Genomic DNA, 26,821 nt, shown 5'->3' with positions numbered 1-26,821 from the left:
GCAATGCATTCTGAGGGACATTTGTTTACTGCTTTGTTTCACAGTCTGTTGTTCTGCCTCAGCATGTCCAAATGGTACAAAGTTTGGTAGCACCTTAAAAATTAATTAATGTATTGCATTTGAAACTTTTGCATGACAAAATGTAGTTTGTTTATCCAACACAGAAGCAAACCTTTGTGCATTTATGCTATTCATCTGTACTCATTCCTTACAACTGTTTATGTATTACAAGGAAAAGAATACTTTTTAAAAAACAAAAGGCTAAAAACAAAAACTAATATAAAGAATAGGGAAGAAAAGAAATCACAGAGAAAGCTAACAATGCAAGAAATATCAAACTAGTAATATTCTTATAAAAATTGAAAAGTACCCTAAATACCCAAAGAAATAGAAGGAATTTAATGATTTCTTGTTGAAATACCTCTTAATATAAGAAATAACTTTCTTATTACAAGTAAATATAAAAAGTAGATTCAAGTATTTAGATAAAGATCTAAATTGGCAATATGCCCAGATTCATTATTGTAAAGTTGGTAAAAGTACAAAGAAAAGGAAAAAAAGGCTCCTCTTCTCCCCCCCTCTCCCCTCACCCCGCCCGGCTTGGATAAACTCATATTTCTCCCTTAATCATTGTTATGATTCTTGATTGGGATACAATTACACTTATCCATCAACTGATTTCAACAATAAGATAAAGCTTATCAACACTGAATCTGATTGATACAGAACAGTGCCGGGAAACTCATAAAATATTGTTGTTATGCTGATCTGGTGAGGCTCCTGGCTTTTATGAACAATCTTCTTTTATCTGATACTTCCTTGGTGGAATTGGGATAGATTGATATCTTAATTTGTCGAGAATTCCACGTTACTGGAGATTTTATTGATTCCTGGTCAAATATATATAAAATCTCATATCTTCTACTAACATGAAGGAATTGCCTGGTAATGGTGTTCAAATTAATTCCAGTTTTCACCTCTTTAGAGGAATTTTAAGCACATGTTCAATTTTGACTGGAAGGTTCATTTCCAAAGAGAGGAGCTTTTTGAAAATAATTATCCATAAATGTAGCCAGGTTTTGTTTTCTCCTCAGTTTTAATGCTAAGTAAATAATTTGTTTATCCAAAATATTATGACTGGTTTGAGTTATGGTCTTGTGAGCTTATAATCGGTCTTACTATTTAGTCATATTTTCTTAAATAGTTCTTAAGCTGAGCCAGCTCTTTTTGGATCAGCTTCAAGATGTCTATGGAGATTCTCAATCATCCAGGTCATGGTTGTCCCAAAGGTGCTTTTTCAAAAGGCAACTGGACTTTCTTGGGGTTTTTTCCCTTGAAAACATTTTGCTTTTCATCCAAGAAGCTTCTTCATTTCTTCAAGACTTGTATTTGAGTCAGGATCTCTTTTAACAAGTTGGTAAAAGAATCCTCTGCTTTTCTGACGCAGTTGGAATTAAGTTAACTACTGACTGTTTGAGTCTAGCTGCCATGCCAATAGCCTGTTAAAAACAAGATAATATATCATAAAAAAATTAATTACCCAATGATCAAAGTCTTTATCCAAGGAGATGAGAATTTTTATCTCCTTTAATCAGAAGAGAAGCAAGAAACATAACCTGTAGCAGCATCTCAACAGCGGAAATTCTAAGTACAAACATAAATTTACCTCTTGCTCTATGGTTACAACAAAACTCTTTTGATCCTATAATCTATCCTGTCTAATCATCAAAACCATAAATCAAAAGTTCATTTTTTCTTTTTTATTCAAACATAAGGCATTTCCAGTCAAAAATAAACATAGATACTGACTTTTCTGATCAAAGAAGTCAATTTAGCTATCTCAGCAATGGATGAATGGATGAATCCTTCCATCTTTGTACATTATTGTATACAAAAATAAAATTCCATGTCTTTTTTCCAATTGTTTATCCATCAATCCCAAAAGAAAAAAACCTCTGATCTCAACTGTATATTAATATTTAAAATTGTCTGAATCATATTTTCTCATTGTTCCATCTGTATTATGACCAAAATTTTAGACCGTTTTATAATAATTCTCTTACTTTTTCTTTATTTCTTCTGTTTCAAATTTCAATAAAAGCTTTTTAACAATTACATGTTTATAATTTGTACACAATTCTGTTTCAGACTCAGACTTACAATGTTCAAAACCATAAAATATTTTGTCTACTTTAAATCTTTCTAATAACTAAACAAGAAAACCATTGACAATGATATCCCTCTGCCACCTGTTCTTCTCTGATTTATATTTTATATTCCCCTTGACATAATTCTTTCACAATAAGTTAGCATTTATGTTTGCCTGTTATTTCTTCATCTATAATATGTTTCTTCTGCTGATAGCCACAAAAGTGTTTTCAGGCAGAACATTTTTTTGTTTTGTTTTACATTTATATCCCGCCCTTCTCCGAAGACTCAGGGCGGCTTACAGTGTATAAGGCAATAGTCTCATTCTATTTGTATCTTTTTTTTTTACAAAGTCAACTTATTGCCCCCCCAACAATCTGGGTCCTCATTTTACCTACCTTATAAAGGATGGAAGGCTGAGTCAACCTTGGGCCGGGCTTGAACCTGCAGTAATTGCAGGCTACTGTGTTCTAATAACAGGCTTCTTAACAGCCTGAGCTATCCCAGCCCTGGGTTTGTATCTGTTCCATATTCTCAATATGGCACTTCTAACATAATTATTTTTAAAATCCACATTAACTTTGTGTCGTGCCACAAATATTCATGCCACTCAGCTTTCAAGTTGTATCCTTCTAACACCAAGAGCCTTTTACTTCTCAGGAGCATCCACTCTTTCATTTAAGCCAAACAGCAAGCTGCAAAATACAATTTCAAATCAGTAGATCTTGCCTTCTTATTTCCTTTGCATCTTATAACATCTAGAATAATTATGAGCCACATTCCTATTGCCAACTATCTATGATTAATAAATCTTGTAAAAACACATTTTTTCTATTGTCTTTTTATGTGGTCATGAACTTCTTTTAAACATGATAATAATCAGTTCTTTGCTAAAAAGTGAAATACTCAGTTGCTTGTGCTTTTCAAGCTTTTTGCAACATCATACATACATTTAAACAAATAAGAGAGTCAGTTTGATCTAGTGCAGGGGTCTGCAAACTTGACTCTTTTAAGACTTGTGGACTTCAACTCCCAAAGCTGGCTGAGGAACTCTGGGAGTTGAAGTCCACAAGTCTTAAAGAGCCAAGTTTGCAGACCCCTGGTCTAGTGGTTAAGACTAGAGGTTAAGTTAAGGCTAAAAACCAGGGGATTATGAGTTCTAGTTCCATTTTAGCCATGGATGTTGGCTGGCTGACTTTGTCCTAGTTAACCCTTGCTCAGGTTCAGGCAAGAAGCTGGATGGCCAATTCTGTCATAGTCAATGAATCAGCACTTGGATGAGTCAAGTTGCAGTTCTAGGAAAATGCTGGAAAATTTTAAAGAAATTATTTAAATGAATGTTAATTTAGGAAGATTTTGTATGTTAATAATTAAACAAAATATTTTGCTGTATTTATTTGCAATCCTATATTAACACAGGATTCATCAAGTCACAACCATATCCAGCCCCCGATCTATTGTAATTCGCAAAGCACCTCAAAAATGAGCCATTAAAATGACAGCAGAACTGGCACTTTCAATAGTGTGATTTTTGGCAGTTTTATTTATTTATTAAATTGATTTTCTGCCCATCTTGCCATAAGATGTTTTTTTAAAAAATATATTTTTAGGCTTAGGTCTTAGAGATTTGAACCCCAGCAAGAAGTGTGGGAAGGAAGTGATTATAAACCAGACAGATGGCTTGATGCAATTGGCAGATGATGAGGGGAAAATCAAAGATTTGTCTATCAAGGGAAAGCTGGCAGAAAATAATTTGCCAGGCAAATCCAAGAGACCAAATTGCCATCAAGGCCTTTCCTACCTCTAGAATTGCAACCTAAAGAGGAGTGTACCTAGAATGATGCATGCAGATATTAATCTTGCATTATAATCTGCAAATACATGCTAAGAATTGCTCTGCGGCTGAATGTTGTTAAAACACTAACTTGTTGGTAGAGAGGGAGGGAGGCATCGTTTAGAGCGGAATATTATACAATTAACTCTGTAAATCATATTTGCAAATCTTAAGTAGCAATAAAGCTATTTCCAGGTGTTATCAAAAGCTTGAATAAAATAGAAAAAAACCCTGAACCATTATTTGCACTGTCCATTCCGATCAAGGTCCCTGAGGCCAAGGTCCCATATGCAGGCACACTGTGTTAGATTGAATCCTGCAAATGTCTCTGTATTTTAGATTTTGTCCAACACTATGTTTATTTATTTTTACACATCGGAGAGTAATAGTACATGCATTACTCAGAATGAGCATACATATAAAAACGTCTGTCCTCTTGGGTGCCATGGGAATAGCTTTACCATTATTATAGTTTTGGTAGCACAACATCAGCTGTTAATAGCTGTTCACTTCTTTGCTTCCTCTTTCAGACTTGAATACATTGCCCACTGCAGCTCAGGTCCTTGTCATTGGAGCAACCAACAGGCCAGATTCACTGGACCCAGCCCTGAGACGTGCAGGAAGATTTGATCGAGAAATTTGTTTGGGGATTCCAGATGAAGCAGCAAGAGAAAAGTCTGTCAGCTTTCTTTTTATTTAATAAAGTCATTTGAAGTCCTAGGATTCTCTTGGATAGATTTTTAACAGGGAAAGATTAGAGGACTTAACTACTGCTTGAATGGTAAATACTGTAGCAGTATTACTGTGTTTTCCCAAAAATAAGACCCTGTCTTATATTTTTTTGAACCCTGAAATAAGTGTATTGCCATGTGCTCAAAAGCCCAATTGGGCTTATTATCAAGGGATGTCTTATTTTGGGGGAAACAGGGTAAAAGCTCATGGAAACTATGTAGCTTCCTGTTATATACGGTAGATTTGAAAGTCATAATTGGCGTTTGCATAGCCAGCAGCAAAATCTTCAATAAATTGACAGATAGAACAGCAATAGAAAATGAAAATTTTTTATTTACATTAGGTAGGCTTATGTGGATTCCTTTATCTCTGTCAAGAATGTATTTCTTTTATATTCCAAAAAGTGAAAAGATTTGAATTTGGTTGACCCTCCTTCCTAGAGTGTGTTCTTTTGCCATTCAGTAGTTACAATAATGTTTGGGGGGGAAACGCTTTCTATTGCCTGATTAAGAGATGAAGCTTCCATATTTGTCATCTTAAAGAACAGGTAGCACATTTCATCTTGAGCATAGTTGACACGAGCATTTGATTACTAATAGGTTTTTTCACAAGAGGAAGGCACTCAGTTCTGATTATCAGTTAGTCAGAATTTATTAAAGTATAAATAAAAGTGACTGCATGATAAGCCTGGTTATCTCAGCAAGTAATACAAATAGATTCAAAGGGAATGAAGCTTTTATTTATTGGCTGTCATATACAGGTAGTCATTGACTTGCCACCATTTGTTTAGTGACTGTTTGAAGTTACCACAGCATTGAAAAAAGGGACTTAGGAACAGTTTGCAGCATCCCAATGGTCATGTGATCAAAATTCGGGCACTTGGCAACTGCTGTGTATTTATGTCAGTTACAGTATCATGGTCATGTGATCACCATTTGCAGCCTTCCCAAATGGCTTCCAATAACCAAAGTCAGTGGAGGAAGTCAGATTCCCTTAACAACTATTGCAAAAGTTGTAAAATGGGGCAAAGCTCACTTAACCGCTGCCTTGCTTAGCAACGGAAATGTTGGGCTCAATTCTGTTCATAGGTTCATAGACTAGTAGTAGTCAGAATTGTTTCAGCATAGATATTTAAATGCTTCTGATGTTTTGTAAATATTGTCTCAGCATAGAAGTGGAAATATTTCTGATATTTTGAACACTCCATCTCTTAATCTTTTCACTGATTATGCTGTTTTGGGGTGGGGTGGGGGCTAACAGAAATGGTTTCATCAAGGTCTATCTTTTGGAAGGTGATAGGAATAAATTATTAAAACAATACTAAATTTAATTAGTTAAGTATTTTTGGATGTAAGTTCACCTGCAAAATCATCATCATTTTCTTTTCACCAGAATTCTGAAGACATTGTGTCGAAAGCTTCGACTTCAAGAACCTTTTGATTTTGGACATTTGGCTCATATGACGCCAGGCTACGTTGGTGCTGACCTTCTGGCCCTTTGCCGTGAGGCAGCAATGTGCACAGTTAACAGAGTTCTTGTTAAGCTAAATGGGAAGAAATGGGAAGTTACAAAAAATGAAGCAGTAACAGTTGGACAAGACATGCAAAGGAAAACAAAAGAAAATATGAAAAAAGATGCTGAAGAACCAGATCTTCCTACTAAAGTATATATTTCACATGTAGCTTATTGTATCCATTTGTTCCATGTTTGAGTATATAAAGGGATTTTCCTAGAAGAAAATCGTATATATTAACTGCAGATATATTTTAAAAAGGAAAATAAAAATGTATAATTATATATAGCATTTGAACCAGTTTAGTGTAGTAGCTAAGGTATCAAGCCAGAAAATGGGAAAGTTAGGTGCAAAGCCACCTGGATGACCTTGAGCCAGTCACTCTCTCTCAGCTCTATGAAGGAGACAAATGGCAAACTATTTCCAAAATCTTGCCAAGAAAACTACAGGGACTAGTCCAGGCAACACTGACTTGAAAGCATCTGTCTGTCTCTTTATAGTTCTAGTCTGAAGAATATAGCGAGAGGAACCATGAAATAGGAATATGACCCTTTTAATAATACTTAACCTCTCTGTAGCTTTCAATATCATATTATGCAAAGATGGCCAGCTATGGCAACGTTATGACCAATGGACTTCAACTCCCAGAATTCCTGAGCCAGCATGGGAGTCCAGAGATCGTAAAGTCGCCATATTTGCTCACCCTTGATTTATGACTGCCTCCTCCCCTCTGAAAAGTTATTTTCAGTCATTGTAAATAATGATGGAGAGAGTGTGGTCTAGGCTCCAGTTATAGAATACCACGAGGCTTGATGTTATTCCCCCTTGTGGTGAATATCTACATGAAACTGGTGGATGAAATTATCTAGTTTATTTATTATGTAGTCTATGAAATAAATTCTATGAAAATTATCTGTCAACAAAAGATGAGACTCATCAGCATACTGGTGATAGTCAAAGTTCTGTCTCGATCTCGGGCCAGGCAACTAATGCCATCAAGGGTCTGGATTCAGTTTGGTGTAGAAGGCAAAGAACTGGCTAAAGCATAATCCTAGTAAAACAGAATCATTCTAGACCAGGGATGTCAAACTGGATTTCTTTGAGGGCTGGATCAGCATTGTAGTTCTCCGTGGGCCGGAGAGGTGGAGGCTGGGTGGGACAGATGCCCCCCTGCACTCATTTTCACCCTCCCTGGCTTCCTGCAGCATTCTGCTAGCCGTTTTCGGGCCGTTTTTCAGGCAGTTTTCAGCCGGCAGAGAAATGCAGGAGGCCGTGGAGGGTGAAAACAAGACGTGGGGGGCTGCACGCAGCCTGTTTTAGCCACCAGAGGCACCACAGGCCGGTCCTTTGATATTTCCAGGCCGGCCCCATGGGCCAGATTTAAGCAGTAGGCCTGTGGGCCTTGAGTTTGACACCCCTGTTCTAGACTGATAAACCATATGATTCGAGAGAGATTCCATCTTTAGTTCAGGGTGGGGTCACAGTCCCTCTGCTGAGTGGTCTTGAAACTAGAGGGTCCTCTTAGACTCACATCTACTGCTCAAGGTACAGTTAACAGCAATGTGCAGTGGACCTTGATATATCTTCATGTAGTACATTAATTGTGACCACTACTGGAATGAAGGACGTTTGGGTGATTAAATGTCCCTGTCACATTATATGTGAGAAAAATCTCGAGAAAACTTTTAAAAAGAGTATTAATGAGTATTATTTAATAGAGGGAGAAAAATGTTCCTATTCCACTAAAGGCAATTACTTATCAGTATTTTATGTTTTTAAAAAACTTCACAATATTCCTACAGTCTGTTAATCTGATAAATCAATTTTTTTAAAAAACAAAAACAAAGATTATCTTGAAAAAGCTTTACTAGCTGACATTAATATGGGCGTTTTAAAATACCCTGCAGTTGGATTCCAGATTTTTATTCGGTAAACTTAAAGGTGTGCTTCTTTTATCCCCGGTCTAATCTGTTTTTTATTTTATTTTCCTCCTCTTATAATCTCCCTTCTTTAGGATGAATTGCAAAGATTGCTCCAGTTGCTAAAGGAGCCAGATCCCCTGGGGGAGGCTCAGCTGCAGATGCTCTGCATTGAGCTGAAGGATTTTACTGTTGCTCTCTCTTCAGTGCAACCCTCTGCGAAGAGAGAAGGATTTGTCACTGTTCCTGATGTGACATGGGCAGATATTGGAGCCCTGGAAGAGGTTCGGGAGGAGCTGACCATGGCTATACTGGTATGGGCAGAATCACATGCTTTCACCAAATGTTGATGTACTCTACATGAGACAATCCTCACTTTTTGAAATTAACTATGTGAGTCTGCCAGCCGCTCTGAATTAAAGGCACATGGTGTTTTTTTGCCCATAAACATGTGCAAGGAAATCAGCTCTGCTTTGATTTGCAAAGTTAACAGCAAACTAAGTTGCTTATCATTGCTCCAGTTTGAAAGGGAAGAGTATTCCTGTTAGTTTTAATATTTAGTAGCAGAGGACTTTTGGTCAAAGGTTGGTATAATGAAGATATTAATCCAAGGAAAGTAAATAATGTCTAAAAATGATGGCACAGGTGATGGTGAGGTTGGTAACCCAAAGGAGCTCAATTTGACTGTTGAAAAATACTAAAGGTTCATGGTTAAAAATAGTCATGTAATAGATAGTCTAAAAGACAGTTTGGCCTGAAATAATGTTTACACTTCAAATTCCTAGATAAAGGAAACACAGAGCATCTGTGGGGCATCTGATATTTACTCCAAATAGTATGTAGTAATAGGGGTGTTGCCACCAGAAAGGTCCTATTCCTGGCTGTGACACCACAATCTGAACTTGGGTTGGATGGTATCAGAGGAGCAAATTTTTTAAAGATCATTTACCGTATTTTTCGGTGTATAAGACACACTGGAGTATAAGACGCACCTTAATTTGGGGGGAGGGACAAGAAAAAAAGAATTCTGCCTCTGCCTACCAGCATCAGGATCAGTGGCATCCTCACTTCTCCCATTATGTTGATAATGGGAGAAGCCTGGGGAAGCGCAGAGGTCAGAACTTGCTTGGCAAAGCAAGCACTGCGCAGGGGGCAAAAGGCAAGGCGCTGCCACCCAAAAACAATGTTGCTGCGATCTCCGCCGCCTGGAGATCTCCGCTGCCTCCCTAGTTCCAAAAATGGGGTGTGCAGAGGCAAAGAAAGAGCATCATGTTTTTGGGCGGTTCCAGGCAGCAGAGATCGCGGGAACAGTTTTTGGGTGGCAGCGACCTGCCTTACACCTGCACGGCGCCCAGCAAGCCACCAGTTCCTTGAAGATGCAAGACCGTTTTCCTGAGGACACGCGGCTGTGCAAATTGCATCGGTGAGGAAAACGCGATGCAGGGAGGCAATGCTCTTTTTCCTCCCCAATTGCCCGAAGCAATTCACGAAGCCGTGTGCCCTCCTCCTTCTTTTCTGCAGTCGGCTTCTGCTTCTGGCCCGAGAGGCGGATCTGGCTAGGAGGAAAGAGAAAGTGAAACTGCAGAAAAGGAGGAAGAGGGTGCGCGGTTTTGCGAAGTGCTTCGGGCAATCAGGGAGGAAAAAGAGCATTGCCTGCCTGCATGGCGTTTTCCTCCCCGATTGCCCGAAGCAATTCACGAAGCCGTGTGCCCTCCTCCTTCTTTTCTGCAGTCGGCTTCTGCTTCTGGCCCGAGAGGCGGATCTGGCTAGGAGGAAAGAGAAAGTGAAACTGCAGAAAAGGAGGAAGAGGGTGCGCGGTTTTGCGAAGTGCTTCGGGCAATCAGGGAGGAAAAAGAGCATTGCCTGCCTGCATGGCGTTTTCCTCCCCGATTGCCCGAAGCAATTCGCAAAGCCGTGCGCCATCCTCCTTTTTTGCAAATTGCTTTGGAGAATTGAGGAAAATAACAGAAAACACCATGCAGGGAGGCAACACTTTTTTCTTCCTGATTGCCTGAAGCAATTTGCAAAGCCGCGCACCCTCTTCCTCCTTTTCTGCAGTCTCACTTTCTCTTTCCTCTTAGCCAGATCCGTCTCCCGGGCCAGGATCAGAAGCCGACTGCAGAAAAGGAGGAGGAGGGTGCGCGGCTTCGTGAATTGCTTCAGGCAATTGGGGAGGAAAAAGAGCATTGCCTCCATGCATTGCGTTTTCCTCCCCGATGCAATTCGCACAGCTGTGTGTCCTCAGGAAAACGCAGCAGTGGGGATTTTAGGCCGACAACCTCCGAAGGGTGGGGGGCGGTGAGTGGGTGGGGCTACATTCGGCGTATAAGACGCACCCAGATTTTCACCCTCTTTTTGGGGGTAAAAAGGTGGGTCATACACCGAAAAATACAGTAAATGCCGTATTTTTCAGGGTATAAGACGCACTTTCCCCCCCAAAAATGTGGGTGGAAATGTCTGTGCATCTTATACAGCGAATATTGCTGCGGGGGGGAGGGGGTTGATGTGGTGCTTATCAGCTGTTCTAGAATGGGCTGCAGCGGCGGCAGTGAACAGGCTGTGGTGGTGAATGGGTGGTGCAGAACGGGCAGCACCAAACAGGCGGTAGTGAATGGGTGGCAACGCCGAATGAGCGGTGGCGAATGGGCGGCGATGGCAAATGGACCACATGTTGGATGCTGGGAGGCAGAGGCAGATTTTTTTTTCTTGTTTTCCTCCCCAAAAGCTAGGTGCATCTTATAGTCTGAAAAATACGGTACGTACTAAAGTCAGTACATTGAATTGGGACAGTGTAGGGCCGTGATGGGGAACCTATGGAACGCGCGCCCGAAGTGGCACGCAGAGCTATGTCACCTGGCACGCGTGGCATTGCCCATTCCTCTTCGGGTTTCTGGGGCGCCTGTGCATGTGATGATCATCTGGCCTTCGCACACAAAATGCTCCCTTTTTGGCACTTGGCACTGAAAAGGTTCACCATAACTGGTGTAGGGCTTACAGATGTGGTGATATGTGGTCCCATTTTTCACCCCTTTTTAACAGTTTTATTTATTTATTTATTTATTTAATCACATTTTTATACCGCCCTATCTCCCGAGGGACTCAGGGCGGTTTACAGCCTATTAAAAACACAAAAACACAAATATAAATACAAGATAAAATACTAATTAAAAAACTTATTGAATAAGGCCGAATTTAAAATTATAATTAAAATACTAAAACCCCATTAAAATCTGAATTAAAATTAACATCCTAGCCCAGTCCTGCGCAAATAAATAGATGTGTCTTAAGCTTGCGGCGAAAGGTTCGAAGGTCGGGAAGTTGACGGAGTCCCGGGGGAAGTTCGTTCCAGAGGGTGGGAGCCCCCACAGAGAAGGCCCTTCCCCTGGGTGTCGCCAGTCGGCACTGCCTGGCGGACGGCACCCCAAGGAGTCCCTCTCTGTGAGAGCGCACGGGTCGGTGGGAGGCAGTCGGTGGCAGCAGACGGTCCCGTAAGTAACCCAGCCCTAAGCCATGGAGCGCTTTAAAGATGGTTACCAAGACCTTGAAGCGCACCCGGAAGGCCACAGGTAGCCAGTGCAGTCTGCGCAGGAGAGGTGTCACATGGGAGCCACGAATGTTGGGAGCTACATTCTGCACCAAGTGCAGCTTCTAAACCATTTTCAAGAGTTAACCCACATAGAAACTTTTTTTGCAGTAATCCAATTAGGGCATGAATCATAGAAACTATGATTATCATTTGCAACCTTCCCTGCCAGCTTCCAACAAGCAAAGTGAATGGGGAAGCTGGCAGGGAAGGTTGCAAGTTATTTCAAATGTCACTCCTGATGCTTCTTTTCCTGCCTACAGCACCCCTCCTGCTGTGGTTTGGCCTTTACTGGTCCTGCCAAGGGCTCCTCAGATCTGTGCTTGGCTTCCATTGGCCCTCCCAATTCCTCCTGAGACCCGTATGCAGCTTCCTCCCACCTTCCTGTGCTCCCCCATGCTTTTTGCCTGACCTTTCTGTCTCTTTCCCATTAACAACCTGTGTGTCCTGTGGTTATGACATCAACCAGGACTGCTGGGATTGTCATCACTGAACTGGTGTGATCATATGACATTGCACTTTTCAACTGCATCACTTAACAACAGCAATCCCAGTCCCAATAGCTACTGTAATAGCAGAAGAAAACTAACATATGTACGGTGTTTTTTTAAACAGGCACCTGTGAGGAATCCTGAACAATTCCGAGCCCTTGGACTTCTAGCTCCAGCTGGTGTTCTGCTTGCTGGTCCTCCTGGATGTGGCAAAACACTGCTTGCGAAGGTAATTTTGGCTGCTCTTTTGCTCAGAGAATTCCAACACTTAAGGATGATCTAATTGCATCTGGTTGCTGATGCTTAGGATCTTGGCCCTCAATTCATTAAGAAGTTTCTCTCCAGTGTGAACTTGATTAATCAATCCTTAAATTTGCATTCATCTTGACTGTGTTTATTTTATCTCAAAAAACAAAGCATCTAGCAACATCTAAAGAAACCTCCGTCTATCCCTTTATTCAAATTAAATTTAATTACTGGAAAAGTAGCATGTGGAATAAAAATATCTAAATAATTAAATTCAGGACATATATGAACATTATAATTACTTAATGCATTAATATATAATTATTTTTTGTTAGCATCATTTCTAACTTAGACTGAGAAACGGAGTATTCCACAACTCACCCAAATGCATTAAGCAAATGCATCAAGTCCAGAATCAAAGTACTTCTGAAATTCAGAAATAGGCAATAAGATAACATATATAATTATATGTTGTCAACATATAATTATATTCTAATGAATTCTGAAGAAAAACTACAGTTATTATGATTCTATCTAACAGCACAGGCTGAACATTCTAAAGATCCCTCCAAGGACCAAAAGGATATTCTTCTGTAGTATTTTTATAGGATTAAAAAACTGAGATTTTAAAAATTGGCCACTTTTTGTTTGTAAGCCACATCAAATCAATATTAATCAAACTAAGATGGCTTATATATACTGCTTACAGAATTATCAATAGATTTTTCTGCATCAAAAAACTTGCATTTGCCTAATGCAATTTAGTCTTTTCTGTCTTTATACAAATCAGTTACATTCACAATGATATTCAGTTATTTTATGTTTCTTATTTCCTGGATTTGTATTTCTGTACTATAAATTTTTTAAAAGAACTGCTTGAGAAAGCCAGTGTTGCATCATGGTAGTAGTATAAAGTTTTGACATTGTATGGATTTTCATAGATAAAAGGCATATGTTAAGATGGTGATGATGATGATGATGATGATGATATGAAATGAAGAAATAGTAGTCCACCTAGCTAGCTGCTGCAAGAAGATTGCACAGAGTAATTACAAACAACAAAAAGTAGCAACTTGAGAAAGTAGCAACAATAGCAACAAACTCAGAACAGCTTATATCCTGCAAAATCATCAAATAAGAGTATCTGCCTATCTCAGGTCCTTGGAAGGAATTCAATAGGTGGATAAAAACGTCACATCTGGTCTAAACATCTGGATGCCTGTGCAACCAACCATAATATACAGTAACTAAATTATTTTTTACTAGGCCGTAGCAAATGAATCTGGACTGAACTTCATTTCAGTGAAAGGCCCTGAACTATTGAATATGGTGAGTTTTTTTCTAGTTTGCTTGGTGACCACTGTCTTTTAGGTTTTTGCCGATACAAAGAATTTTTTGACTGAAGTACATAATTTAGCTATATACATATAGTGGAAATGATTCTTGCATACGTATATATTGACCACACATTTCCTTTTACAGTACAGATAGTTCTCAAATTACAACAGCCATTGGGACTGGAATTGCCATCACTAAGTGGTCACATGACTGCACCACTTAACGAGGGCAATCCAAGCAGTTGTTGTAACTCCAGATGTGCAGGTCATTAAGCAGAAAATGGAAGGATCCCAGGAAAGAGTGCAGGTTGCCACATGGAAACGTTGGCCATCCATGAGCAGAGGGTGCGTGTACTGTGGTGTGGCTCAAACTCGAGAAGACTGGAAAAGAGCATTCAGAGTGCTTGCATGTGTGTATGTGAGCAAAGAAAGGCCAAGGAAAGAGGATGTGGGGTGCATGTGAGTGAAGGAAGGGAAGGAGAACATGATGCATGCAAGCAAAGAGAGGCCAGGTTGGGGGACAACTTATCCAAATGATTTGTAATCTTCCCTGCCAGCTTCCCTGTAGATTTTGTTTGTAGGAAGCAGGCAGGGAAGTCCATCAATAGAAATCATGTGACCCTGCAGCTGGTCTTAAATACAAACTGGTTACCAACCACTCAACTTTTGTTCACATGACCACAATGGCCATAACTTCAGGAACCAGTGCTCAGTTCTTTCATTCAGCACCAATATAACTTTAAATGGTCACTGAACAAATACAGGTTCATAAGTCTTGGCAGTTATTAAATAGGTTAAATAGGTCACCATTTAACCATGCTCAATTTTACAATGTTTGTTGCAGCGGTCATTAAGCAAAGATGGTGGTTGGTAAGCGAACCCATTTTTCCCCTTGGGTTATTTTTTGTCAGAAACTGAAAGTAAATACCATATTTTTCGGAGTATAAGACACACTTTCCCCCCCCCCTAAAAAAGGGTGAAAATTTGGGTGCATCTTATACACAGAATGTAGCCCCACCCACCCACTGTCCCATTGGAAAATGGGGCATGAAGAGGTGGCAATAGGCTATGGCAATCCCTGCAGCCCGAAACAGCTGGTCTTCATGAGGCTGATCCAACCAACAATCAGCTGTTTGTGCTAATCAGGTTGTGCTGAAGCTGAAATGGGCTGTTTTCTACAAGGAGGCAAATTGCTGGGAGGCAGAGGCAGATTTTTTTTTTCTTGTGCTAATCAGGCTGTGCTGAAATTGAAACTGAAACAGGCTGTTTACTGTTTGCTGAAAGGAGGCAAATTGCTGGGAGGCAAAGGCAGATTTTTTTCTTGTTTTCCTCCCCAAAAAAGGTAGGTGCGTCTTATAGTCTGGAGCATCTTATACTCCAAAAAATATGGTATTGGAAACTGGCAAAAAATGCTAAAAATCACGGTCATATGACTTCAGGACACTGCCAATGTCATAAAGCCAGTTGTGATCACATCACCATAGGGTTGGTGTTGGTGTTGCAGCTGTTGGAACTTTGAAATCAGGTTGTCAGTAGCTCTTGGGAAGTCTGTCATAATTCAAATGGTTCCTGAGTGACTTGTCACTAAGTGAGAACTGCTTGTAAGCTGAATTACAGAAAGTACAGGAAAAAAGTAGACCTAACAAGCCAAAGAAGTCAAAAACAGGCAATAAGAAAAAATGAAACGAAATCTAATTAAATATGGCTTGCTTAGTAAATTTATTAGAGAAAGAACTGTCAAATTGAATTTGGTCGTTCCATCTTGTCTTGGTTCCATAAATTTACACTCATTGGCAGATGGTAATTGTGGCTAGAGAACCATATTCAATTTCAAAACTTGTTTTGTATCTGGTCATGGCAGAATCCTAAACATGAATTAATCTGTGACCTATGTGAATTCTTCTAAACAATCCAACTTATTTAATAAGAGTGCAAAAATAAGATTTCACAGAATTTCATAGAAATTTCCTTTTCCTTCCTGCTTGTAGTATGTGGGGGAAAGTGAACGTGCTGTTCGTCAGGTTTTCCAACGTGCAAGAAATTCAGCACCTTGTGTCATATTCTTTGATGAAGTTGATGCTTTATGCCCTCGGAGATCAGACCGTGAAGTGAGTCTCTAAAAACATTCCCCCAGAGATATTTAACTGCAGGTTGCAGTGTACAGATAAATTTGTTGTTCTGCATGTTTTCAGAGCAGCCCTGTGATGTAAATTAAAATTGGCATTGTACAGATGCCACATCTAGATGGGAAAAAAGGGATTACTAAATGTTGTATGCTACAATAGAATTTCAACCCATCTTTGCAGACGCGCCTTATAAATACCACGTCCACAAATCTAAAGAATGAGAAATTCACTTGTTTTGTGAGATGGGTAGCTATAATAAATTTCATAAATTGCTTTTCCACTTGGAATTGGAATGTAACTTGTATATCCAAATCCATTAATGGTAATTCTGCTATACAACCCTTTTCTTTTTTTAGAATTTCATAGGATAGAATAGAATAGAATAGAATAGAATAGAATAGAATAGAATAGAATAGAATAGAATAGAATAGAATAGAATAGAATAGAATAGAATTTTTTATTGGCCAAGTGTGATTAGACACACAAGGAATTTGTCTTGGTGCATATGCTCTCAGTGTACATAAAAGAAAAGATACCTTCATCAAGGTACAACACTTACAACACTTAATGATCATAGAGTACAAATTTAACACTTAATGATACAACACTTAATGATAGTCATAGGGTACAAATTTAACACTTAATGATACAAAACTTAATGATAGTCATAGAGTACAAATAAGCAATCAGGAAACAATAACAGTATAAATCGTAAGGCTACAAGCAACAAAGAATTTCATAGTATAATAAATTAGAAATGCTTGCATTTTGATTGTTTGTTGTTTGTTTTGAGTGATCAAAGGTCAAGAGGAAAGGGAATCAAGTATATGGGAATGAATGAATGTTCTAGGGGTTTTCTTTTAAATCCATGGTTGTCATTTTTATCTTACCCCACATTCTTATTCTTACAGTCAGGCGCCAGTGTCCGTGTAGTGAACCAATTGCTTACTGAGATGGATGGCCTGGAATCACGTCGTCAAGTATTCATTATGGCAGCTACAAACAGACCAGGTATAGATCATCAAACAATCAGATATAATCTCAAGTATTTTTATATTCTGCTCCTGTGTAACATGCCTGTGAGTTGAAAGTTAATTGGCTTGTATTCATGAGCTAATGATATTTCCACATACGGTGATGGATAAAGAATTTGATGTGCTAGGACCAGGGAGATCTTGCTTCAAGGCCACTCACAGCTATATATGCTTATTGGAGCTTTTGGTCAAAGTTATCTCTCAGCCATACCTATCTCACAAGATAGTTGGAGCAAGGAAAACTTAAAAGATGAAATGGTTTATCCAGTACCCTGCTCCTGAAGTATGGGATATAAATTTAATATATGAAAATAACTGGTCTTTGGATAGACTGACTTATGAAGCTGTTAGATTGTACACTGTAAAAAGTTTGTTGAACTTGATGAACACACAGACTGGCTGGGTAGAGTGGAGTGATTGAGTCAAACTAGTTGGAGATGAGAGCCAGTTTGATGTACTGGTTAAGTACTGGACTAGAAATGGGAGACTGTGATCGTATTGCTGCACAATAATCAGTCTAAAGCTATCTGCTTTGTAACATACTTTAGTGGGTAAGTTATTGTGTCTAGTGCAATTCAGTAGATTGTGTTTACAGCTAGTTACAGAGTTCATAGATACTGGATACAGGAGCATAGGGGCAAGAAACTGTCTCCTTAAGCAATTTTCATGGGCAATAACTTTTCAAACAAGCCTTGCGTATACAAAATACTAAGCTGTAGTTTCCTACAATTAAATTGGAATGGTGCCAATAGGATGGAACAAGGAACTCAGCATGCATTGTTAGCACTCCTTAAATCAAATGTATATTTTTCTGGGATTTCAAAGCTACCCACAAGTCCAGAAAAAGGGAGAGCTGTTTTAAAGAGATGCCACAGTTCTGTGTGGTCCCATCCTTGTTCCAAAGTACTGCTTTGGCTTTGGGGCTGAAACAGCATGTCTCTAGCAAAGACTTGTCATAGCCCATCCTTTTAATATTATAAGTTTAAAGTAGCAGGTGCACTAATTATGAAGCAAGAGCTATGCATACCGCTTCTTAAAGCTGTGGCATCCCTATTACTGAGCTGAAATATTTATTTCTAGAAATGTTGAGCAATGTTTTATTTGGGGCTGCTGGGCAATGTTCCTCATATGACCTCTATTTTGTATTTATAGGATGGATAATATTTTTAGAATAGAATAGATAGATAGAATTCTTTATTGGCCAAGGAATTTGTCTTGGTGCATACACTCTCAGTATACATAAAAGAAAAGAATCATAAGGTACAACACTTAATGATAGTCATAGGGAACAAATAAGCAATCAAATCATATTAGGAAACAGTCAATATAAATCGTAAGGATACCAGCAACAAGTTTATTGTCATACAGTCATAAGTGGGAGGAGATGGGTGATAGGAATGATGAGAAGATCAATAGTAGTGCAGATTTAGTAAATAGTTTGACAGTGTTGAGGGAATTATTTGTTTAGCAGACTGATGGCATTCAGGATAAAACTGTTCTTTTGTCTAGTTGTTCTGGTGTGCAGTGTTCTGTAGCGTCGTTTTGAGGGTAGGAGTTGAAACAGTTTATGTCCATAATGCGAGGGGTCTGTAAATATTTTCATAGTTCTCTTTTATTTGTTTTATTATATTGTTTTAAGACATAGTCAGGACAGTATATTATCTGAGTACAGTGTTGTTTATAAAATATTGACTAGAGATAATTAACACTTTTACTGTTTGAATAACTTAAACCTTTAAAAATAAAAAAGAAGTACTGATGATGTTGCTTGGTTTGGTAATGAAATGTTTGCAAGGAAACAACCAATCTCAAAGTGAACCAAAGAACCAACATAAAGAAATATATATATATCAATTTTAACTATGATTTTGGAAATATCATGTTAATAAGCACAAGTTTGATTTTTACATCCAGAACTAAATATGGCATTAGTAAACAATTACAAATTACATCAACATATTTGTTATATGTGTGAAGTGTTCCATTTCTTCATTTTAAGTATTATGGCTGTAACATATTTTATTTTGGATGTTATTGTTTTAAAATGCTTTTTATTGTTTTTATTGTTTTTATTCTTTTGGAATTGTAAGCCACCCAGTCATTGATTGAAATGAAGGGAGGGGTGGTTACAGAAATTGAATGAATGAATGAGATGAAGTGAATGCTTCATACTAAAGGTCTCCTTTGTGCTGTTGTTGCATTGTTCTTATTTTTATTATTTATATAATGTATTATTTTTCTTAAAAAAAAACTAGACAAAATAAAATAATAGCAACAAAAGGAAGCACTATTTTTTTTTTTTTAAAGCCATGAGTTTCTAATTTTTTTCCTTTTTTTGTGCTTTTACCAATTTGCCTTTTTTGGGGGGTGGGTTGGAGAATGTAGCCCCCCCCATATCATCAGTGTATTTATTTGTCATGTTGTGTAATATATTGTATATATGGGAACCATTCTTGCTTGAATTTGATTAAACTTCTATTTTCAATGTATGCTGGTAGTTTTGCCATTTCTGTATATTTTCTAAGTTTAAGTTCCTAATCAGAAATGATTGCAATTATATCTTTCGCCAATGTTGGGCAAAATTTATTTTAACTGTTATGAGCATATATCTCAAAAAGTTATTATATTTCTCATTGATATATTCTGATGCTTAGTAAAGGAACAAATTGTAATTTTCTTCTGAATTTAATTTTCAAAAATTTTCTGCATTTTAATATATGTATTTTTCCAGTACTTTTAAGTTTTTCTCACACCTCTACTCCATGTGGTAAATGTTCCTTCTGTTTTTTCAACATTTGTTACTGTATATATATATTTTTAATCTTGGAGATTATTTGTGTAATTGTGAACCATCTGTAAGACATTTTGTACCAATTTACTTTTAGTTGTAAGTTATGGAAAAATATGTATTTGGTCCATAATTCTTCCCATGGTTGTGTTGTGGTTATTATTTTTAAGTTTTGCACCCATCTAATATTATCTCCCCATCTTCCCATCAGATATTATAGACCCAGCTATTTTGCGTCCAGGAAGGCTGGATAAAACACTTTACGTTGGTTTGCCACCACCTTTGGATCGCCTTGCAATTTTAAAGACTATTACTAAAGTAAGTTTATTTTAAAAAACAACATTGTATTGTTCTTAACCATGAGTCTAATGTATATAGTAATATTCTATATACTTGTATCTTCCGTGAGGATTGTGAAACTAACAATATTGGAGAGAAATGGGTGACTAAATATTTTTCTTGCAAATTTAGTTTCAGTTTCTGACATACCTTCTCTGACCTGAGAAGAAATGCAAAATATTGGTCCATCATCTCATGCAAATGCAGTATAATGCAAGTAACATTGTTGCCAAAACAATTTTGCAAGAATTACATACAAGAGAAAGGAATCCTTTTTATTTTTTCTGACTGTTAAGAACTAAATTCCATAGCATTTTCTTGTTGCTCTTTGTGACAGAGTTCTGTAATGTTCTTTTAATGTTAATACAACTTTTGGTAAGTTATACCAAATCCAAAGTAGAAGTAACATTCTAAATAACTAAATAACATTTAGTTACTTAGTTATTTACATTTATTCAAATATATTTCCTACTCTAACTCTGTCCAGTTGGAATGGTTCCAAACATCTTGTTAGAGGTGAATGACATATATATTTAATAAAAAAGATGGGAAAGGTTATAATTGGTTTTTTTCTAGTTATATAGTTCTAGAAAAGGACAAAATTTACTTACTACAGACTGGAATCTTAATATAACTGATTCATAACACTGTACAAATATGCAGAGATTAATCAACCAACATTGAATTGGGCGTACCATACTACAGTACTAGTATTTTTAGTCTTAGTTGTGAGGGACTTTGTACCTTTAACTACCTAACAGCAATAGTAGACTGCAAGAAAAAAGAGAGAGATGGAAAACTGAGATGCTGTCATAACATCCTTTTTATGTATTTATTTGATATATATCACATCTTCTGTACCAAATACGTTAGTGGTATAGATAACGTTCCTTTCACTAATTTTTCTCACCACAAAAACTCTGCGAAGTAGGTTGCTCTGAGAAAGAGTATCTGGCCAAAAATCACCCATTGGGCTGAAGATAGGCCAGATTAGCCTGGCTTCCCTAATCAACACATTTTTAATACATTTTAGACAAAAGGTATAAAGATCTTTTATTTAGACTTAAAAAGGCCTAAATAAAAGATCTTGAACAGTCATGTTAAAACCCTAGCAAATTCAGAAGGACATTTTTCTGAGTAAAAATGTGTAGAGGTAAAAGGGGAAAACAAGATGTGAGGGATAAGAGACTGGGAATTAAGCCAAACGAGAAAAGAGTGAAAGAAAGAATTTGTAAAGAGCCACAGAGGAGTAAGTTAAAGAAGGAAGGAAGAGGACAAAGAACTTTATTCATGAAACACAACATTAAGATTGCACTTATTTGTATATTTGCCTAAGAATAAGCCTTTCTCTTCACTCTGCAACTTTTTCCTGAGTAATGTGTAAAAGAATGTAACTGCAGCTTTTTCAACAAGAGAAAGGGGCATCTGGGAAACTAAAGCAGTTTTAAGAAATAAATGGGGAGAGGAGAGAGATACATGTATTGCTGACTGCTTCATTTGATTAAAGAGAAAGATAACTAGACTGGATTGAATTCCAGCAGACAAATAAAATAGCTGGTTGGGGAAACAGATGAGAGAAATAAAACTTCAGGGATACTTGTCCTGGAGTAGCTTTTTCATACCTGCTTGAATCATCTTTTCTTCACTTTTGGAAAAGAAGGGAAATCAGTAATCTGTTTTGATCCAACTTCTTGTTGTGTATGCTTTACAAATCTACTGACTACATCATTTCTGGCAACTCTAAACAAACTCCACTCTTACTCAGTCAAATTTTCCTTTTCATATACTCAGGAAGCAAGTTTCTAATTTCCCTTATGGAGAAGAGGTTTTTTTCTCTAAAAGGTTGGCATATGCAGTTGGTGGTGTGATTAGAACTATATCAATGTATGGTTGTCAGATAGTCACTCCAAACAAAACTTTGTGTAATAGTACAAAGCAAAAGCTGTGGAGGTAATAGTTTTGCTCTTAGCAATTTGCTTTGCTGAACTGAAAAATTTCCAGAGTGCAGTAATAATAAGGCTAATTATTTCTTGCCAATCCTCCCCTCCTCCTGAATCTAATTCTTACCGTAATATTAATGTCTAATCTAGAAGTTGTGGTTCATAATTAGCTATATTGTGTCTTTTTTAGACTAGTTTGAAGTAGAGTACTATATCTTGTTGACTTTAAATTACTAAATCCCACTGAATTCATTGTATATAGCAGGGGTGTCAAACTGGTGGCCTGTGGGCCAGATGTGTCACACACAGGCCACGCCTACCCCAGCTCCCCAAAGGAAAAATACGTCATGATACGTCACATGACGGCAACGTGACGCGGGGAGTTTGACACCCATAGTATCTAGGCTTTCAGCTTCAATACTTTCTACTAAATAACTGAATCTTTTGATATGGTACTGTTTTAACAGAGTAAAGCATTTGTAATTTTAGGGTTGCCTTGACTTGGTTTTCAAACAGCCTCTCCAAACTACTGGTATAGTATATACCTACCGTATTTCTCCTAAAACATGACCTCCCCCAAAAAGAAGGCCCACACTGTTGTGCTCATGCGTTAAAATTAAACCATACTCACAAAATTTGTCCCTATTTGTCCCTATATGCGGCCAGCCCCTGCAATTTTCTTACGTCGCTTGCAGTGCGGACAGCACAAGGTCAGGAGGCGAAGGGGGGATGGGTGGAAGGGGAGAACTTATCCCCCATGCCTCGCCTGGCCACCAGGCCGCTTTTTCTGTGGCTGAAAGGAGTGACCCACTCGCGCAACATACCTTGACTGGCCACTGGCCTGCTTTTTTGGCAGCCGAAAAGAGCGATCTATTCACCCTACATGCTTGGCCTGGCCACTGGGCCGCTTCTTTCGCAGCCCAAAGGAGCGCCCCCCATGCGCCCCAGGCACCCTTGCCTACCTGTAACTTAATCCCAGCCACCACTCCAGGTTGGTAAATTACAAAAGGGTTGTTTATCATTAAGATTTTAAGACTTAAGATCGTTAAAACCGTTAATCCATTAACCCAATCCATTAAACTACCTCAGGTGTGTGTATTTATCTGTGTGGCTGGGATTAAGTTACGAAACGGTTGTTTACAATCAATCTGGATAGTAATCAATCTGGATTTCCCTATTGATTTTGCCTGTCAGGAGGTCACAAAAGGGGATCACTTGACCCAGGGCTATAACCATCTGCAATAGGGACCTTTTTTGCTGCGCTGGGCCATGTGGGTCATAAACACTCAAAAAAGGTTATGTACTTCAGGTGGCGTGGGACATGTTGCTCACCCACATGTTCTTTGTCTGCAAAAGAAGCGGCCCAGTAGCCAGGCTTGCCAGAGTGGACAATGGCAGACTTTTTTGGATGGACGGCTAGCTGGAATGACTGTTGTAGATGGGCAAGGGTGCGTGAGGCATGTGGGTTACGTTGCTTGCTCTTTTTGGCTGCAAAAGAAGAGGTCCAGTGGCCAGGCCAGGCGCGTTGGCCGAGTGGGTTGCTCCTTTCGGCCGTGAAAGAAGTGGCCCTGTGGCCAGGCAAGGTACATGGGGGGGAAATTAAGACACCCCTCAAAAAGAAGGCCTAGCCGTTTTTTCGGGGGTCAAAAGAAAATAAGATCCGGTCGTATTTTTGAAGAAACACAATAGATAGCATTTAAAGGGCAACATATACTAAAGTTTTGATTGAGTATCTAAATAAATGTGTTTTAATCTCTGGATTGAAAGATCAGGTGAATGGTACAATTTCCTGTACTCAACCCTGGAATGGCTAAATGTCTATAGAGCTTCTCAATCATCTAGGTCATGCTTGTCGATTGATATCCATGACCTGGATGACTGAGAATCTCCATAGTCAATCCTGTGATGTTTCTTCCCCGCTCCCCAATATTATTGTGTATTTACTGCAAATATTCCACAAACATTCTTTATTGCTTTTACATCCTGCTTGTTCAGTGATTTCAGGACTTCATGGCAGTTTATCCCAAGTGTAGGGGGACTCTCGGAGTACAAACGCGAACAGAGATCTTAGAGACTGCAATCCAGAGATTGCACTCCCCCATTGTATTGTCATGTATTAATCCTGCCATGGATAGGTTCAAGACTACAACATGATTTTTCATGGCTAAATTAACCTAACTTTCTGAAAACCTATTCCAAATACGATTTCGTACATCTCAGTGTGAGCATAAATTTATGTTTGTAACCAGCTGTCTAGAAATCATCCAATTTAGGCAACACACCATCCTCTCATATTGAAAAGGACAGGAGGGTTCTTCCGATTGTATTGTTAATGATTGCTGGCGCTGATGAGAGGGTGAAACCAAAGTTACATAATAAGTTAACTTTTGGTGGCATACGTCAACAGTGCAGTACTTCATGTACTACTTGTTTTTTAATTAAATTTGCCACTCGAACTCAGGGGTCTCCAACCTTAGTGACTTTAAGGCTTGTGGACTTCAACTCTTAGAGCTCCTCAGCCAGCAAAGCTGGCTGAGGAACTCTGGGAGTTGAAGTCCACAAGTGTTGAAACGACCCGAAGGCTGAAGATGATGAATCAGACTTTTTCCAGAATCAGTAACAAAGTTTATTGAAGAATCAACAGCATAAAGAATTCATAGAATCAACAGTAAACAATGTCCAGAATCAACAGCATCTTATTGAACATTACACAAAGTTTTTATAGCTTTTCATAACTAGCTCAGCTTAGCTAACATATATGTTACTTCATTATTGGCTAATGAATTTCCAAGGCACAATAATTGGTTAGTAATTACATCATTGGCTTTCGTGTGAAAATGCGTGTATGCGCATGTGCGCAAAAGAGGTAAAAGCAACAAATATTTCAGGGTTACAATTTGTTTCATCCTGTATCCTTGTATATGCTGGGAACGCAGCTTAAATGAGGTTTGCCATCCGAGATAAGAGCGTTGCCCTCATTCCAAAATGTACATGATGATGAACAAAATGTTAACCCTTCACACAAGCCTTAAAGTTACTAAGGTTGGAGATCCCTGCTCTAACTTACAACACATATGGAGAAAGGCCAAATTATGCTATAGTCATAAATTATGGCATTGCCTATTGAATGTGGATTCTCTCTTCTGCTGGGAATAAGAATTACATATATATCTCATATTGCAAGAATAATATGAATCTCATGTTGGCCATCACAAATACTTTGTGTCAGATGGAACAGAACTGAAGGAAAAACAAACTTGATTTTTACATTGTGCTAAGCAAGTCAGGTGTGGCGGCAGCCTGTGGCCTCAGGACTGAATGCCGCCTCCCAGCCCTCTTTCTGGAATGTTCTCAGATCATGACTGATGAAAATTAATAATACAATTTCTTGGCCCTTTTGAGGTAGAAAATAAATATGGCAGTTGATAAGTTAGTAACCTGGTTGTTTAGTGACTTTCCCATTGACTTGGCTTTCCCATTGACTTTGGCATTCCCATTGACTTTCCCAATGGCTTTGCTTGCCAGAAGGCAGCAAAAGACGATCACTTGATCTTGGGACACAGCAATGGTCATAAATTTATTTATTATTTTTATTTATTTGATTTTTATACCGCCCTTCTCCCGAAGGACTCAGGGCGGTGTACAGGCAAAAATAAAACAGATAATACAATGTACAATTTAAAATGTAATTTAAAAACTTATTTTAAAATTAGCCTGAGAAGTAAAAATATACAATAAACTAAAAACCCCATTTAAAATTAATTAATAAAAATTTAAAATTAATAAAATATGAACTAGTTGCCAAGCAACTGAATTTTGATCACATGATCATGGGGATGCTAGAAAGGTGGTAACTATGAAAAACAGTCATGTCACTTTTTTTAGTGCCATTGTAACTTTGAACAGTCACTAAATGAACTGTTGTAAGTCAAGGGTACTTAGCAGCTCCTGGAAGGGGCCTGTTAATTGTGATCCTTAGCAACCCTTAATAACTAAAAGGATGCCTATATGGCTTAGCAGGAGGAGAGAATCCAGTCAATGTGGTTAATTTTTTGTGTGTATATAAATGGGAGTCATCAGCTTATAGCACGGTTTATAGATAATCCTTATTTAGCAATTGCCTTGTCCAGCAACTATTTGCAGTTACAATAGCGGTGGCAAATAATTTTATGACCAATCCTCACAAGCTGAAGATCGTAAACAGAGATGTGGCTTCATGTAACGACTGAGTTGCTGATCTTAATTGTGATTGTTAAGCAAGAATTATCTAGAACATGTTGTGACCTAGGTTTACACAATTCGTCGCAAACAAATCTATTTTATTGTAACAGCTGAGAATTACTTCATTCCCAGCTGAGTCAAAATTAATTGCAGAACAAGTCCTTCGGAAGAAGTCCTTCGGGATTATCACAAACCTTTATCTTCTTTCATACCCTGCCAAAGGCCTTACTTGGCAAAGCCCCACAAAATTCAGAAACAAGAGATGCCAACTGGAAACAGCAACGTTGCTTTCCTACAAAGAGCCCAAGTGCCTTTGCTGCTCTTTTAAGCCTTATGGGAGGGGCCAATCATTTCCTGGACTTACTCCTGAGTCATCCCTCTTGCTTTAGCTGCTGTTGACTTCTGGCAGCTCTGCGCATGCGTGCACTAGGAACAGGCTCCTCCTGTTCCTCTGCCTCTCTGCTGTCCGACTCTGGGGACTCTGTCCTCACATCACTCCCAGATGGCCCTGGCCCCATCTCTGCCTCCGATGCAGAACCTTCATCCGGGCCTTCCCCAGACTCCAGGACT

The 26,821-nt window shown here is 38.5% G+C and overlaps 1 protein-coding gene across 1 annotated transcript in view; it reads left to right on the top strand.

Annotated features, from left to right (window-relative positions):
- Positions 1 to 26,821, top strand: part of NVL (nuclear VCP like) — a 65,812-nt gene that overhangs the window by 19,220 nt on the left and 19,771 nt on the right. The window contains exons 12-19 of the mRNA XM_058165504.1: positions 4,513 to 4,657; positions 6,107 to 6,377; positions 8,242 to 8,460; positions 12,345 to 12,449; positions 13,733 to 13,795; positions 15,792 to 15,911; positions 16,841 to 16,940; positions 19,963 to 20,069. Of these exons, the coding sequence (XP_058021487.1) occupies positions 4,513 to 4,657; positions 6,107 to 6,377; positions 8,242 to 8,460; positions 12,345 to 12,449; positions 13,733 to 13,795; positions 15,792 to 15,911; positions 16,841 to 16,940; positions 19,963 to 20,069 (1,130 nt within the window). The remainder of the gene's footprint in view (positions 1 to 4,512; positions 4,658 to 6,106; positions 6,378 to 8,241; positions 8,461 to 12,344; positions 12,450 to 13,732; positions 13,796 to 15,791; positions 15,912 to 16,840; positions 16,941 to 19,962; positions 20,070 to 26,821) is intronic.

The sequence above is a fragment of the Ahaetulla prasina genome, chromosome 1, assembly GCF_028640845.1.
Source record: "Ahaetulla prasina isolate Xishuangbanna chromosome 1, ASM2864084v1, whole genome shotgun sequence".
NCBI lineage: Eukaryota > Metazoa > Chordata > Lepidosauria > Squamata > Colubridae > Ahaetulla > Ahaetulla prasina.
Note: the sequence above shows the minus strand (reverse complement) of the source record. Positions and strands in the feature narration are given on the sequence as shown.